A 17,850-nucleotide genomic window follows, 5' to 3' on the forward strand; every position below is an offset into this window, starting at 1 on the left:
TTATATTCTCTATTCTCAACTGAAAGTGACACTTTCAAGAGAACTGGGGGGGCAAAGGTGGCAGGCCTTTGCCCAGGGTTGCAACATGCAGACTGTGATTTTAGGCTGCATAATTACAGATGCAAAAGGAAGAGGATGTTGCCATGCAACTTCATTTAAAATGAACACAAATTATTCATATCAGTTCCTACGCAGAACAATCAAAATTTGCTTCACTGGCAGTTTATAATACAAAAATCTGAAACTCCCCCCCCTTAAAACATACCTTTCAATGACTGTAGCTTTTAGCAACTATTTTACAAGAGGCAGACAACAATTTTGGGGCAGAGGAGGAAAACTGATCAATCTAACCATCCATTTATATTTTAACAAAAGGATCTGCAGATATCTTTTGTTTGTTTGACTGATTGTGGGGTTGTTTGTTTTTTTTTCCCAAAAGGAGATCTCACCCCCTGGATCAGGCATCAAAGCATTGGTTTAGTATGAATAACAACAACAATAATGAAAACTCAAACTTTAAATATTATCCACATTTAAAAACACTTAATGAGCATCAACATAATATGCAAATATACATTGGAAGAGAATCAGTAGTAGATTGGTTAAATTTAAATCAAAACATGTATTGAAGAAAAGCACAGGAAGAATGCTTACAGCGAATTAACATTTCCTCTTTCCTTCAAATATCACTTTTCTTATATATCCCTCATTTTTTCAGTGAGCAGCAAATTTAAAAGGTGCTCAGCAAATATAAGCAGTGGTCCAAACCCATCAATGAACTATTTCTTAATTCATCTTAATAAAGAGCTTCCAATATTTACCATCTTGACTGCAGGCTCCATACAGTTTGATGACATGAGGATGGTTCACCTGTTTCAAAAGGTTGAACTCTGAAAGCAGATCTCGCAGCTCACTCTGGGAAGCATTTTCTGCAGAAAGTGTCCAAACACAGCTGTGGTTAGGAAAGCATTACTCAAGAGTTTTCTATGTACCATCTGAAGTATGCGATTGACTGTTTATCCTGGAATAAGCAAGAGTCTGGAAAACTCTGTACTTCCCCACAGGAAAGAAATTTTCCCACCTCCACTGTCCTACAGTCATTCAGATCAGAACAAAGTCAATAGGACTGCTGCTGTTCTGGCTTGGAAACCTGCTCTAAGGATCGTTACTCTCTCCTGATACAAATGATGATAGAACCAGTAGGTCAGCCAAGAATCAACCAGAGCCTGTAATGTCTAGCAGATGCCAGGAAACTGTTACAGACCTTTTCTGGTGTTTTAAAGGAACTTTTTAGGGTGAATTAGTGCAGATGAAGCTTCACAAACATCTGAAACACAAGATTTTATGTTGACCAAACAAAAAAGACAAAAATACATTTTCTGACAATGTAAAAAATCCACTAATCTATTGGCTTACACTTGTAGCACACATCCAGATTTAGAGTCTAAAGCTAATGTACAGTTCAGATTGATTTTACTGGGAGACATGTAAGGAGGCTTCTCTGGTGTCAGTGGGAATCATGTGACAACATACTACCCCTATAGGGTTTCTTAGCCTTTCAAGCCTTATGTTTTTGCAGAATTCTTCTGACTTACAAGCTTCCTCTTAGAATGCACTGGGGCTTGAAGTAGATCCCTAGTTATAAAGACATCACAGGTCAGAAATAACCCTTTTTCTACCTTATCCTTAATCTCTCTGACACACAGAACATGCGGGACAGTTCCTAGAGTATTATTACTGGGCATCTGACAAATATGTGGTTACCTTTACTTAAGGCTACAAGCTCAGCTTCTGCTCTTTGGTACTGTATTGCACGTTTTTGCATAAAGGCTGTAACCACCAAAGGGTTTATTTACATATCTATTTAAAATATGTGTGCTAACAGTTTTCCCTGGTCATGGTATTTTTTTCTGTTCTACTGTATGTTTGTATCAGTGGTATATGTTTATATGTGTTATCTTGCAGTCTGAACCTCCACTCAGACTTCAGTCTTTCATCCCAGGGAGTGCAATATCAGATGCTCTCTCACTACTGATAAACACTACGGAAAAATATGTATTTATCTAAACCAAAAACGAACAACATCAACTCAATGCCTGTGAGAAAGTCCTATTTTTTGTTTGTCTGCTGGAAAAAGTAACTTCAGTAGTGCACAAATTGAGACAATTAGCTCTGAAGCCTTATGCCCCTTCTTTTTAAAAATTGTGAATCGTTGTCTATTGATGTATTATTTTTTGTTTTCCTCTTTAATTTTATTGTAATGAGGGCATTTGCATCATGCAGGAGACCAGATTTAATTCATATGAGAAAAGCAGCCATAATGGTCTGAAAAAAATATGCTTCTGTTCCTTCTCATCCGTTCATAGCTCCGAGACTATTTTGGTTCAGCTATTACTTACTGCTTTTTGTTCCCTCCCCAGTGCATAACACCAAGTTGACAATGTAGAGAGAGTTCTACCCTGGTCTGTTCTTAACCACAGATTGTGTCCATCTGCACAGCTCAGACAGGAGATACCCTTCATGCAATAAGCAAGAGGCTTTCTCCATTAACATGCTGGTATACATACCATTCCCTTTTAAAGATCGGTCAGCACGGAGTCCCTAATACTTGGACAAATGACCCCCTTTGCATCTCTTATAGGGAAAGAAGGGGTGATGTTGGCCCAATCCAAAGTAAATGTCCTTTATACTTCCTGACAGTATTATAAAGACCACGGTGGACTAATGCAGCGTTTCTCATACTTCAGTTGTCATGTGTTAACAGTGAAGTCAAACCAATAACAACAGATGAATATTTGCAGAATGACAAATGTTCTCTGCAGAGTTGGGAAATGGAATTTCAGATGACTATCTGCAATGTAATTTGCATTACAAAGGAATTCATTAGAACCTGAAGTATTACTGTAAATGTCAGATCAATTTATTAAAATAAGGTGCTTAAAATAAAGGATTACTCCTTCACATTATCAATTCTGTCAATTCTTTCCTTCATAATAGCTAAGGAAAACTGAATGTCTTGGAATTTTAACTCAGTCACATGTTGTTGGTAAAAATGTGCTAGAAAAACCAGTGACACTGAATGCACAAATATATATGAAATGAAATAATATGACTATTCTATTGATAATCGCTTACAGGTCGTTACTTGACTATCACAAGTAACAAGTTAGTTAGTCTTCTGAAAAACTTAGTTTCTAGACTTCCTCTATATGACCTATTCTCCGCTGATCATTCTGCAATGCAGACATGTGCTTAATGCATTTATTTATTTGGTAACGCAATGGGACATACCTCATCTTTGCTCTCAAGTAGCAACGGATGTAATTTTCTTAAGGTTTTTTTCCCTAGTTTCTTAATTGCATATAATACAAATGGAAATAAGTAGTATAACACTGTCTTATAATGACATGTTTTTACTTATAAGCAGCAGTGAATGTTTGAGCTCAAGGCTTCATGTTATCATCTTAACATTATCTAGGCATACTGTGTTTTCCTCAGCTTTAGAGTCTTAGGGAAAACTGAAGACACCAGGAGACAGCACTGGTCTATTCATGCCAGTTTGGCAGAGCTTCCAGTAATTAAAAAGCAAATCATAAAGTATAAAAGTAGATGGCATTCTCAAACTGAAAAGTAACTTAATAGGTCTGTTCTGTCTCTTGATGTGATTATAACATGATTTATTTTAAAAGCTCTGTCAAAGAAAACTGGGTAGAGAAAAAAAAAAAAAGACCAGCCAGGAAGCTGCAATATTTCCATCAATGCCAAACAAAATTAAATACACTTGCTATATTAAGACAGAGGCTCCCTGAACATCACAATTACTTGTGGAAATTACCTAGATCAATGTTGTGCTAGCTCTTACAGTCAGAAACCTGCCAGCATGTAACAGAATGCTGGAAGAAATACAGCCTGTGGTACTGGCTGGTTTTAGCTAACATTTTTACTTTAATGCTAGGCCATCTTAAAATCCATTCAAAGGTTACAACAAGAGGGTTTCAAATAATTTCAGACCCAGATGGAAATGTACCTTTTAACATTTTCACTGCTACAGTGGTATAGCCAGCTCTTCCCTTGAGTCGGAATGCTGTTGCCTTGACAACCTTTCCAAATTCTCCTTCTCCAAGAGTCTTGCCCAAAACTAGGTTCTTCCGAGGAAATTCCCATTTTGGATCTTCCTGCAGGAGAGAAAAGGAACCCTATAAGATGAAGCAAGAAAAGGAATGGCTAGCTACGCTCAAAGCATTTATGTTCAGTAGGAGACCATTCTTTAGGAATAAGTACACTTCAGTGAACAATGTTTGGCTGCTCTTTTTATCAGTCTCAGTGTATTCTGATAAAAGCTTCTGACACTCTAGGTATTTTACAAGAATTTTCCATTACCTTGAAAACCTCTCCTTCAAAACAGGCTGTACATGTAGTCTATGGATAATGGATTATATTTGCAGGTCTGGAAAATTGGGTACACGTGAAAAATGAAGTGATACAGTATAAATGCTTGCCTTCAGAGTAACTATATGACTTTGGACTTCACAGAGAAGTAAATCAGTTTTACTCACGGAATAAGGCTTCCCCTTAAGAATTCATCAGAGACAACAATCCTCTTCTTATGAAATTAGTGTTATTAAGCCTTACAGTTGCAAAATGATGAGAGATGTACAAACCAGACAAGCAATTAAAGCAAACTAAGCGAAAGGTCTGTGAAGACTTCACTATCAAAAATTCATATAGATTTGATGTTGCCACATGTCATATAAAGTGGCAGTATTTCTCTACCAGCTGGAAGGCATCCTGGGTAGTATATGATCTAACACAGAGGAAACTAGATTAAAGGTATGACAGTCTGAAGGGTAAAAAAACCTTCAAATGCGGGTAAAAATACCACTCCAACTGACACCTACAGTCTGTATATCAGAAACTGGGAACAGATCAAATGCATCTCAGCATGATTTTTAATTTTGTTGTAAACGTAGCCTTGTTGCAGTACTATGGCTTATCAAAGAGACTATGAAGCTGCTGATTATTAGTATTTAATTGGACAATGTTAAAGTAAAACCCAGCTAGTGTCAAATGCAGAGTTTCATTTAGAAAAAAAACACTGGTTCAAATCAGAGCTAAGATATACTATATATTAAAACATAAAAGTGTAAGAATATACTAGCCTTATAGAGTAAATTATATGGTTTATTCAGTTACTCATCAAGTATCTTCAGTTTTCTGCCTGTACACCTGATTCCCAATTTAGCTTTTTGAGTTGGGTATTTCTATGAATAGATTGCATTTCTGAAACTTTTTCTGCATGCATAAGCAGCATTCTTTAGGAACAAGACAAAAGAAACCATGCAAAATGACATCAGACTTACTGGTATTTTAAAGGTGTCTACAGACACCTGGTTCTCCATAGAATCTAAAGAAGGCCGGCGGACATTAGTAGAAGAATAACTGATGGGGTAGGACTGGGCAGGGCGCCGGAATGTCATTTCCGCAGAGGCAATAGGTGGCTTCGGAGAATTCTTGTGGTAACGATGGATGAAATAGGAAGAAAGCAGCACAGAGATGATGAAGGACAGCAGCACTGCTCCTGCTATCACAGTCTTGCACACATCATCACATAGTGGCTCTGTGGATCAAGAAGAGCTTCTCAGAACTTTTCTTGTCTCCTTCTTCCGATTAGGCAGTGCATATAATGCACGCAGGTGTGACAGAAACATAACTCAAAATCATTTAAAAACCTAGAAGAAAAACTTACCAATTCTTTTTATTATTATTATTTTTGACACCAGCAGGTGTTTGCCTGTCTGTGTAAATGTAAGGATAGCTAGCTTTATCCCATGTTCTGCATCTTCATAGATGTAGGCTACTTCTGCCACTCTTCATTAAGACCCAGCCTACTACATATTCATCTTCTAATACCACCTGAAGACCTATAACTGAATTTTGTTTGCTGACAACAGTTTATGTTAGGGTCATTCAACCCATCCAATAGTCTTCAAATATAATTTATTATGTCAATTATTAGCTATTACAGAATATTTCTTTTTAGGTTACAGAATGAGAGACTATTTCTACTTTGTATTAAACTAAGTAATTGCTTCTGAAAAACACTGCCTAATGCTGCAACTGCTTCTAAAGTAATAAGCATTTTTTTTCCTCACCATTTACTACTTCCCCTTTTACAGAAGCACTTTAGTGCCTTACTTTGGAAGCTAAGTTTCTTTATCTCTAAGGGTACCTGGACAGCATCCCTAGGAGGTCACTTCCCGAAGAAACTGAGAGATCCAGTCCTTTGCTAATCAGATAATCCTGACTTCAGATACACAATTAATTTAGCTACATCTGCAAGCTGTACCTCAGAAATAAGTGGAAATTAATGGAAAAAGCCCAATATCCCTCTAGAACAGGGAGCAAAACAATAGAGAAGAAAAAAGAAGAAAAAAATACAGCAATAAACTTTATTTTGTCTTACGCCTGTAGAAAATTTACTCAAAAAAGCAAATCAGGATATATTCTAAACAATTTGGTTTTAGAGATGCAAAATATTTTATGTTTATTAGTAATAAAAAAAACTAAAAAAAACCCCACCGTTTTTAAATCCTCATCAATCTGTTTCAAACAACTGCATAGAGTTTTTCTGTTTAAACAAAGGTCAATGAAAAAAGTAATCCACTCCTCCTCCTAACACAATGGGTGCTGGTTACCCCTGACATTTTGAAGTCGAGATTTTCAGAAATGATTAGGAAGCTAGAATTACTTGAAAGTAATTGAAGTCTTTATTCTAATTCTCCTAGCTGTCCTTGCAAATAGCAGGTGAGTCTCACTGAAATGCAAATGCTGCTGGAAATGAAAGGATGACTAACCTGTTTGTCATGTAGTAACAGCTAAAACAGAATCTTTAACCAAGGCTAGATATAACCCCCCCTTCAGGCTCCATAGTAGAAGTCAAGTTGCCAGTTCTTAAGTAATTTTATATTAGCAGTCTCTGACCAAAGACAATGCTTATTAACATGCCCACAAGTTTCAATCATTGGTAAATACAAACAGAGGAAAGATCAGTAGAGGAACAGCAAATAATGTTTAGACTTACCCTTGATATCATCTTTCTCACAGTAACAGTTCTGTCTTGGGAAGCAGTAACAAATGCCATGTCCTGACTTAATTCCAAGATTTCCAATGCCTTTCCCATGACCACCAATAATGTTTCCATCTAATCAAATACAGACACAACCTAAGATTCTGACATATAGTTAAAGGGGAAAAAAAAAAGTTTCCCATGGGTTTATCTTAGTATGCATTTGAAATTTGACAGGGCACAGCACGGTATATTGATAAAGATGGGGAATCCTAAGAATTAAGGGACAGTCTAAATTCTGAAATAAGGGGACCTTGGACTGCTTGAACATTAGCCCTGATTAGCAGCTATTGCCACTAGGGAAGACTCTGGATCAAAATTTATCTCTAATAAAAATATAACAGTTCTCTTTGCATTGCATAGTTGGGTTACTTGCCTAATTTCACGTGCCCCTTGAAACTTTATACAGAACCCCTGTACTTAATGACAAACATCTACCTCAAACAATCATCTCATGGCTGTCCTGACTCAGTTTCCTCATAAAACATTATTGTTCTGTATCAGTGAGGTATCTTACATTTTAAAATTCTCCCCAAAATACCTGCTCTAGTCTACTTATCTAGTTTGTCTCCGCCACTGCCTTTGGTATTTTTTTCACTCCTGAGATGATGTCCAGTGGTTTAGACCAGCAGTCTACAGACTTCAGTTCTGTTCCTGGTTCTGATGCCAATTTCCTCTTACCTTGGGAAAGTCAGCATACTGTTCTAGAAATCATTTGTTCCATTGTCAAACTGAGATAACAATACTTAATCACATCTGTAAAATGGGATGGGATAGTCTAGCAAAAGCATTACGAGTAAGTTCCAAGTGTAAGTGAGAAAAGATAGATCTTCCATTATCTGAAAAGGCATTGTTTAATTTTAAGGAAAAAGCGCAGAAACTTATGCAGAACTGCTCTTGATTTCAAGCAGGAGTTCTTTAAGCAAAATAATTGCAACTGTGTTTCCAATTAAATAACTTTTTTGTGCATTTATTGTAAAAATGACCATTAGTTGTGACACTTTTTATTTAGAAACTACCTTTAATCACAAATAGTATTTATAGACAGAAATCAATCAAGTTCTGCAAGTTTAGCTACCTTTTAGAAAAACTGGCTAAACTATAAAGGGATTCAAAAGATGAATGAGTTTTTTTCAATATAGTATTGGTTTCATTTTAACTCATTTTCCTCCATCACATCTAAGCCAATATTACAGTGAACGACTCTCTCTTTTACATTCCTTAGATGTGGAACATGAATTGGATAGTTTTTGGCAACATAAAGGCAAATATCCTTTTTTAGAAGGAGTGTAACGGGGGCTTGAGTTTTTAAGCAAAATAGATTTTGATCATCTTTCTAGAGAGGCCACACCTACCAAACTGTATGCAGCTCAGCTGGTTAACTCTGGAAGAGACTCTGCTGAGTCACTGCTCTGAGCTGACACTTGTTTGAGGAAGAGTCGGCATTCCCAAAAATTCTTGAATATCCCATCACCAGCTAACTTTCTCTATTGTGAAGAGCTGATGAAGTAAAACTTCCATTAGCCTCGGAAAAATATTACGTATTTATCTATATTTGCCTATGTTTGAGGGCCTGAGGAAGGGGAAGCAGGGGATGAGCAGGTCCTATCTAAACTGTTCTTGAGCAAAGTATTTAAAAACAAAGGGGTTTTACACAGCAAGGAAATGAGTGCATTGTCACTGCAGGTGTGTATCAGAAAAATGGAACTTCCTATATGCATTCCAGCGACCCAAAAATGTCATTTTCACCAATGCACTGCTGGTAAGGAAATCCCAAAATATTGCTTTGAATTGCGTGGCACTTCACATGCTCTTGTTGAAATCATCAGCTGTTTCCCTTGTCCTGTGGTAAGAAAGAGCTTTCCCTGCTTCAGGGTCATTTGGAAAAAGCTAAAATGTGGCTCTATCCTACATCACACAGACACTCAGAAATTCAGAAAGTTAAAAACATGGGTTGTTGGACAAAAGACAACATCTGACTACCACTGAAAACAAAGACCTACAAAGCAAGGTAGAAGCCTAGGCACTATGGGTCTTTTCCATTATCAGAAAGCCAAAGTTCAGAGTAACCTACAAAGACCAATCATTTATGAATGTGTAACCCGATTCACCCACTGCAACCAGCTCAGAAGCAGCCACTTACTACAAGAGAGTCTCTTGCTTAGAATGCAATTAGGTTGCCTCTATTTGATAGGCACAGTCACAGCACCAGTTGTTTCAGCTGAGTGCCCTTTTATATAATATTCATAGTGCTAGTGTGAGAAAGAACATTTGGGACTGCAGTACACAGCCATCATAATGACAGATGAATTACAAAAAAAAAAAAAGTATTTTAGCAACTGTCTGTGCTTAAAGAATATCCTTGATCTGAACGCATTTGGGGGTTTCTATTTATTTCTTGCCAATCCCAAAGAAATGTCCCCTGCCAGTAAAAACTGATATAATGGTACTCCTGTACCTCTAAGTTCCCAAAACACACTAATTTGTCTGTAAACACACTGCTTTTGGACACCATCCCAGGTTCTGAATTGCATTAGATCATGAATAATATTATCAAACTCAGGCATTAAAAAGGCATACATAACATCTTGAAAGTTTGTCTTAGTTGCCTGCTTCTATTATCTAATAAGACACTATTTCTTTCAGGCTTCTGTTGAGCAAAACATCTTATGTTGCATATGTTCCACATTGCATGGTTCAGCATTGCAGCCTCTGGCACAAATATTTCAACTTTTGGAATGATAACTGACTCTGGTAATTACCAATAATGAATTCTTTTCAGATGACTGGAGAAGTTACCTGCATTCACTTCAAGCATTTCTGCCACTCACAGGATTGTTTTTATGCACTCTAATAAAATAATTATCTTTGCAATAAGATATTTACAATACACAGTCTGATTCTTACATGTAAAAAATACAAAGATGCCTCTTTATTAATTCCTTTTCTAGAAGATCATAAGTCTTAGCCTGTAAGTAAATGCTAATTCCTCTAAGACTCAATTTTAAAATGTTAACTTGGAGTATATTATGTCAGAGACATAAGAATTATTCAAGAAACATCTATATATTTATTCCTGAATTAGATACCAATAGATAAAAAGATCTGCTTAAAAATTACAATCTCATGAAAGACTGAAATTGCTCAAGTGCCATACACTGTTTTTCTAACCTTTATATCTTCATAGTGATTTGCAACCTTGCAGGTATGAGCAGGTATATGAGTGGAATGTAGAAATACACGCTCAAGAAAAAAAGCAAACGCTTTTCAATTCTTCCTTCATAAATGCTGCTTATATGAATCTCTGCATGTATCTTCAAATAGATAAGGCACTGGATCATTTTGATGGTCACCTGTCAAATAAGGCCAGGTGCATGTCCCCAAATGATCCTCTGTAATCACATGTATTATAAATGGAAATTTTTTTCTTACTTACTTAAATAGCAGTTCAAAAGGCATGGTTTCTATCATATTGCGCTAAAGTTTGGAAATAGGGCATTTAACTTGCCTAACACCTCTACCTGTTTCAGCAAACACCTCCACTAAAAAACACTACCTGCAAATTAACAGGGGAGAGGAATGAGAAACACTGAGAAAACATTATTTTGCCATTACTGTCAGCCAACAGGTGCTGGCTGACTGGCTTAAAAAAGAACAAGATTAGTCACCATAACTTTAACTCTCTTGTATGACTGAAATGCAGGCATGATAATGCAGAGATACTAAATATGTTGAGCTTGTAAAAGAATCTGTTATCAGGAAATCGGAACTTGATCAACAGTGACATAGAAAAGCCCATCCTAAAACATTTCCATACTTGTGCAGTCTTGGGGACACACAGCTGGATCTCTGCTCTCAATCACATCACAGATGCCATCTGGACAAGTCTTGATACTCGGGGTGCATGTGGAATAGTTTGTGGTGATCCCTGTTAACACAGAAATATACAGCTGCACAAATACCACAGGCTTTGAAAGAAAGCTTATTCCATTTTCTTAGTGCACCTTGACACACGGGCTACTTCTTTTTTCAAATAAACATCTATGAATATAAATATCACCTGCTAAAGTAACAGGCAAGACAACCACTAAAACCAACTGGAAGAAATCTATTTTTTACTATGTCTTCTGCTTTCAACAACCCTCTGGGCATGTCACTTGCAGTTACAGTAAGTATTACTTGAAAAAGCAGTAGTTGACCATTTTGAGACTGAAGAGTTGCTTTCACAACTAGGGATGTCTGCACAATTTCACACATAACTCAATATGAAGCTTACAAATAGTCAAAGAGAATTTGTGATATTCATGCAGTTTGAAAGGATAAACCATCAGCACACAAGCATTACTCTGGAAGAGTCGAGTGCTGTCACCTGTCAGATCTGTGCTACAGACCACAGAAAACAGAGACAACAGAGACACTGCTTCTGTGCTCACTAACTGCCTGCTTGGGCATACCTGCTCACAGGCTTATGTTTGCTATGTTCCAAGCTCAAGTCATAGTTGCAGAGATTACCTTGCGAGCTATAAGTCATCTGTTCCATTGGCACTGCTGCAAATCCAATTCACTACTTGTGTTCAACATCACCAGTGACAAGATCAAGAGTCACTACTCCAACTTAACCTCCTTTTACTTCTTCTTCATGTATGTCGAAGAAGGTGACCCTGCCCCTCTGCCCTTGTGAGACCACACTTGGAGTACTGTGTACAGTTCTGGTGTCCTCAACATAAGAAGGACATGGAGCTGTTGGAGAAGGTCCAGAGAAGGGCCATGAGGCTGGAGCACCTTTTGTACGAAGATAGGCTAAGAAAGTGGGGGCTGTTCAGCCTGAAGAGAAAGCTGCGTGGAGACCTCATAGCAGCCTTCCAGTATCTGAAGAGGGCCTATAAGGATGCTGGGGAGGGACTCTTTTTTAGGAACTGCAGTGACAGGACAAGGGGTAATGGGTTTAAACTTAAACAGGAGAAGTTCGGGTTAGCTACAAGGCAAAAGTTCGTCACTGTGAGGGTGGTGAGGCACTGAACAGGTTGCCCAAAGAAGCGGTAAATCCCTGGCAATGTTCAAGGCCATGCTGGACAGAGCCTTGGGCAACATGGTTTAGTGTGAGGTGTCCCTGCCCATGGCAGGGGGGCTGGAACTAGAGGATCCTTCCAGTCCCAACCATTCTATGATTCTATGTTTAATTTGGGTATTGTGATAATTTTTTTTTAGCCTCAACTTCTGTGTAGTTTAGTGTACCATGTTGTCCAGACAGAATAAATCATTTTATATCTATAGAAGTCAAATGCACAATTACAACTAAACAGAAGCTTGATTTCACACAACAGAGATGTACCTTTTCCACTCCCCTGTCTCCACTGGCATCTTCCTGTTAGCACCCCCAGGCCACCACACTCTTCACATTCAGCATGGTGTTTACTCACAGCACAAGAGTCAGGACAGTCCTCCTCTTTCTTTAAAACTGTTGGGAAAAAGAGTTTGCTGTGAGTTCAGTACAAGGGAGATGAATACACAAGCAAGGCAGGTCAAATCAGAAAGAAAATTCCATTTTCAGGGATAGATAGGAAGGAAAGAAAGATGGAAAAAGGAGTGAAAGACTGAACACTGTCCCAGTGCTTAGAAAACTTAGGTAACAGTTAAAGAGAAGTCCAGGTTTTCTCTTCTGTGAAATAAACAGCAAGATCATGACAGCAGTCATCTTTACTTAATAGCACACTGTCAATGCCTAAAACTGTATAAATGTGGTAACATACTAATAAAAAAAAAACAGAGACCATAGGTACTTATAGCTTCATACAAAACTTTTAATTAAAGGAAAACACCTAGTACTTGGGCTAATGCAGCAGCTGCCCAAAAAGCAGCAGCTAGAAATGTATGATTTCAGACAGCATAAGGCTTTTGCAAAAAGAGATGTCCACTGCAAGCTTTTGTTTCTTCCTCCTCAAGCCATCTGCTCTTGGCACAAGAGTTCTGATGTGACAGAATCAAAGAGAGGCAATTATCAGGTAGAACTGTAAGCTTTTGCATAAAGTGTGATATAGTTTGGAGAGAAATTATTATTTCCAGTGTAGTCCTCTGCTGTGATTTTTTACAGAATATCTCTAACATTCTGCCCTGGCAAACTTTTCAGTAAAACAAAGCCCTACATGAATGTTAAGCTTTTTTTTTATGTTGGTGGTGGTTCTTTTTGTTGGTGGTGGTGGTTTTGGTTTTTTTAAAAGGAAAAATTAGAGAGAGAAGCGGAGAGAAAGATGATTGAATAAATACATGTAGGCCAGAGATTTGTGGTTTCATACATATATAAAACTTTTTTCCCCCTTCCTTTTCTTGAAATAAAGGTCACAAACACACAAAAAAGATTCTTATAAATCAAATGCCATCATGAACATTAGGAATTGCGCATATTAAACCACCTTCTTGTGAATTAGTTCTTCAAACAAGTATCTGCCACAGGCAGGTCTGAATCAAAACTCAAAAATCAAACTTTGTGATCTGTATTTTGCAGCTCAGACTCATTTTCATTGTTAATGCCATGACTTTATAGATTACCCTACTTATGCATCACCCAGTGTCAGTAACACTCATGAATAAGTAAATAGTTCTAATTGACTCAGGTACTTACGAGTTCCTTCCAATAAAACACTGAGGAGGGTTTTGGTATGTTTCCTGCTCTGCTTGTCTGTAGCTTGAATGGTGTATTGTATTTCCCTGCATTCGGGTCTGCGCAGCACAGAGGAATCATTCACATAAAGGCTTCCATATTTGTCTTCTCGGCCTTGAAGTATGCCAACAGCATAGCAGCTTGTGTTGGGGGACAGTAACTTGTAGGTGATGTTCACACCACGGAACTTCATACAGTTTTCAATGCAGATTTTTCCTATCTAGACTCAAGCACCAAAAAAGGAATCACAGACAACAGGAAAAAAAAAAATCAAACAAACAAAACCAAACAAAACCAACCATACACCAAAAATATTCTGTGCTTCCCCAAAACATCTGAAAGACAGTTAAGCACATTACAGCTGGCAGACTTCAGCATTTATCTCGGATTTACAACAGATTTGATATTTTACTACCAACTCATTATGTAAATGCTTCAAATGTGATTTACCCTCAGTAAAAATGAGAGATAAAGTATTACCATTGTCTTGAGGCTAGCAGTGGACATGCAAAAAGACTTGACCCAGAGACCCAGTGATATCCGGTCAGCAGTGTTAAGTGAGAACCAGACCCTGTGATTTGGGAAAGTCTGAGTTCAGTCCCTGGTCTGTCCCAGGCCTCTCAGAGAGAAACACTTTGGTCTTGCTTGACAAAGCAAAGAGCTCAGTCTGAACAAAGCTGAGACTCTTTTCAAGTAAGACAGAAATTGCTAATATGTAATTTTCATAATATTACAGTCAAAAAAGTTTTTGGCCAGCAGAGTTCTCAGAAGCCTTAAAAGGAATAAGGACTTCATTGTTCGCCATTTGCAATTTCTAAAACATTTTAATCTAAAAATGAAATATGCTGGTTTGCTGTATTTGAACTTCTGCCTGCCAAAATATCTGTCCTAGAACACTCTTCAGTCCGAAACAATTGATTTAAGAAGCATAGGAATGTAAAGTCCCATCTCCTGTCCAGCTCCTATATGAACTGATCCAAAGCTCACTTTGGTTTTTCCATTTACAAGAGTGGGATTCAGATCAGGCCAAGAGGCATTGGCTTTTCTTGCATGGAAAGCCACAATGTGAAGGGTGGAGTGTTATTGAAGGGAAGTTGGTGATGGATCCTTTTCAACTTCTGCAGTTAAAATGTATTTTCAAATAACACCACCACTCGTAAAAGCATATCTGTACATGGTCTAATGTGAAGTGTCCCTGCCCATAGCAGGGGGGCTTGGAACCAGATGCTCTTAAGGTCCTTTCCAACCCAAACCATTCTATGATCTTGGGTTTAGCATTCTTATTAAAGAAAGTGAAAAGAAAAAAAAAAAAAAAGAAAAAAATTATACTATGATTTCTTCCTATGAACCTGGACTATTTAAAGTCAGAGAGGAAGCTTTTGCAGTCCTTGAAGACATACTTTGTCATAGGATAGTCCCACTTAATTTAACTTATTCCCATTCACTTTACTGGTCATTTGGCACCATTTTTTGCTGGTTTGTGTTTTGTTTTGTTTTGTTTGTTGGTTGGTTTGCGGTTTTGTTAGGGGTTTTTTGTTTGTTTATTTGTTTGTTTGCTTGCTTGTTTTCTGGCAGGATAACACAGAAAGACTATTAAAGCAACCAGAAGCTAAGCCATTTCTTCCATGCCATCTCTTCTCCAAGCATGCTTGGACTGGCAGGAAAAAAAGAAGACAAGACTTCAACTGTTCATAAACTCTGTCTAGACATAAGGTCTAGACAGGTCCTTTCCAGAACCATGTCATCTTCATTTTGGTACTGTATTGCAACTGGCAGTGTTTTCCAATTTCTTAGATGGCATTTCTCTAAGGCAGTACAAGAACATAACAATGTTCCCTGGCATTAACCTTGATATAGACTAAACTGCCCTTTTCTGCCCACTCTGTTAGAATTACTTTTCCCAGGCACCTTTTTGATCAACAGAAATTTTCTGCAAAAGGGATGGAGAAGATCCCATAAATACGGGGTCCCTGAAGAGCAGATTATCCTTCAGAGAGCATAAGGGCCAGTTTTCCTTTCTCTGCATAATTTGAGAAGCTAAAAATGCTCTCCTCAAGACATTTCTACACAAAAGAGAGGCTTTCTCTTCTTGCCCAACTCCATTAGGGAAAGCCCAAGGTCAAAACTTTGCTCTGCACCACAGGTTCTGGAGTGAGGACAGCTCCCAGATGCAGCAGAGCACAGCTCCAGGGAAAGGAGGTAGAAGCAGCAAGTTCTTCTGTCTCATAAGGATGGTGAAAAATAGCCTGGTAATCAGAATTAACATCAACATATAAGGGAGGAACCTACTTGTTGCTTGTTGCAAGACTCTAAATAGTTAACATAGAAATACCAGTATCAGAAATAGGAATAGAAAAAAACATCTTTTGAGGTCCAGAGTTTAATAAAGTCTGGATAAAGATAATGTACCTCTTCACTGAATTCCAGGGACATTTGGACATATAACCTTTCTGAAAATCTCAGCCAATGTTATTCATCATTTTTCTCAGTAAATGTCAATAGAGCTTTAAGTCCTTTGATAAGTTAAATGCCACTGGCAAGCCTGTACTGTCAGGCCATGCTTCTGTTATTCAATTCATTTAGGTGCTCAAATAGACAAATGGCATCAGCTCAGAAGTTAATCATTTCTTCACGCTCTGTGTTTTCCTTAGGGCAAGAGACAGTTCAGCCTTCATACTAATATGGCCTAGTACTTTTCCTCAATGCCATGGCACATCACAGCTAATTATGCAGACAACTTCAATAATGTGAAGTGCTGGGGACTAAGCTGTTTACACTGACTTGTGCTCCAAGCCGAGCATCCCATATATTCAAACCTCGTCTTGGAAATAAGCGGATGGCACTTTAACTGATTGAGAACACCATCTCCAGAGCCAGGATGAGTTTTGCATTTCCCTGGTCAAGAATCAGACCACTTAACACTCTTTGTGAATTTGTGTTTAGGCAGCACAAAGAGCTCTTCCCACAGTCTTGGAGTTCTTGCCTGGCACATTTTTCCCTGTGACTACTGCCACCCAGTGAAACTGCATAGTTAGTGGGAAGCACCACTGTTTCCAGAAACCCTAAAATTCCCTTTCAGATGTTTCCCTTTCAGACGTTTGACTGCCCTGACAAGAGCAAAACTGGCAGCTTTAGAAGTCAAACGGTTGGCTGGTTTGTTTTTATTTTGCATTCTGAACTAGAAAACTATATACCCCTAGACTTCAAACAAATGCGTTTAAGCAATCTAGAGTATGTACAGATAAACACAGTTTATCCAAATTTAATTTGGAACTCATTAATTCTTATTATTATGGGATGCATATACCTATATATAAAATTTGTGTGCACATGTATATATATATATATACACATGCAAAAAATTGCAATAAATTAACCTATATTTGTATCTACCCAACAGTTAAGTTTCCGCACGTTTTACAATTACAGACATGTAGTGATGAACATACAGTTGGAATCTATTTCTAGATGCTAAGAGCTAGGCTATAAGTATCTTGTGCACCTACGCTATTATTTCTTTTAAGGGGATAAGAACTGGTTTCATCCTATCTCCAAGCAAGAGGTTTTTTCTACACTACTGAGAATAAAGCTTTCACAATCTGGTGCTACAAATTACCCAAAGAGAACATCAAAAATATTGTGACCTGCACAAAAAGCACTGAATTATGTGCTGAAGTTTCTAACAGACTGCAAATTTAAAAGTTGCAGCTGCAAGTCATCATAAAATGATATAAAGAAGTAGCCTTTTGTAAAGAGCCCACTGTGTGAACACACCAATAATATCCTTCTCTTATTTAGTATATTCAGTGCAGACTGTGGGTAAAATATCCCTTGATGAAGCAGTGGCATTATTATTGGTTGTGTAAGGCCCATCCCGTACTCTGAAGAGTTATCAAGCCATAGCACATTTCATCAGATTGAATGTAAGAACACACAATATATTTAACTTTCTTCTTAATTTTACAACTAGCCAGAGGCTTGAAGATTAATAAAACTGAATTCTTCCTTAGAAATCTTCTAATGAACTGGGTTTCTCTGCAATTGGGATGACCATATCATATTTTAG

The 17,850-nt window shown here is 37.7% G+C and overlaps 1 protein-coding gene across 2 annotated transcripts in view; it reads right to left on the minus strand.

Moving 5' to 3' along the window:
- RET (ret proto-oncogene) overlaps positions 1 to 17,850 on the minus strand; it is a 95,374-nt gene that overhangs the window by 15,351 nt on the left and 62,173 nt on the right. For both annotated transcript variants that reach the window (XM_061450212.1, XM_061450204.1), the window contains exons 8-14: positions 13,746 to 14,004; positions 12,459 to 12,584; positions 10,944 to 11,054; positions 7,082 to 7,201; positions 5,361 to 5,617; positions 4,028 to 4,175; positions 822 to 929 (exon numbers count right to left, since the gene is read on the minus strand). In XM_061450212.1, coding sequence (XP_061306196.1) covers positions 822 to 929; positions 4,028 to 4,175; positions 5,361 to 5,617; positions 7,082 to 7,201; positions 10,944 to 11,054; positions 12,459 to 12,584; positions 13,746 to 14,004 — 1,129 coding nt within the window. The remainder of the gene's footprint in view (positions 1 to 821; positions 930 to 4,027; positions 4,176 to 5,360; positions 5,618 to 7,081; positions 7,202 to 10,943; positions 11,055 to 12,458; positions 12,585 to 13,745; positions 14,005 to 17,850) is intronic.

The sequence above is a fragment of the Pezoporus flaviventris genome, unplaced genomic scaffold, assembly GCF_033815535.1.
Source record: "Pezoporus flaviventris isolate CSIRO_AGI_PZ_B2104156 unplaced genomic scaffold, CSIRO_AGI_Pfla_v1 ptg000001l, whole genome shotgun sequence".
Taxonomy (NCBI): Eukaryota; Metazoa; Chordata; class Aves; order Psittaciformes; family Psittacidae; genus Pezoporus; species Pezoporus flaviventris.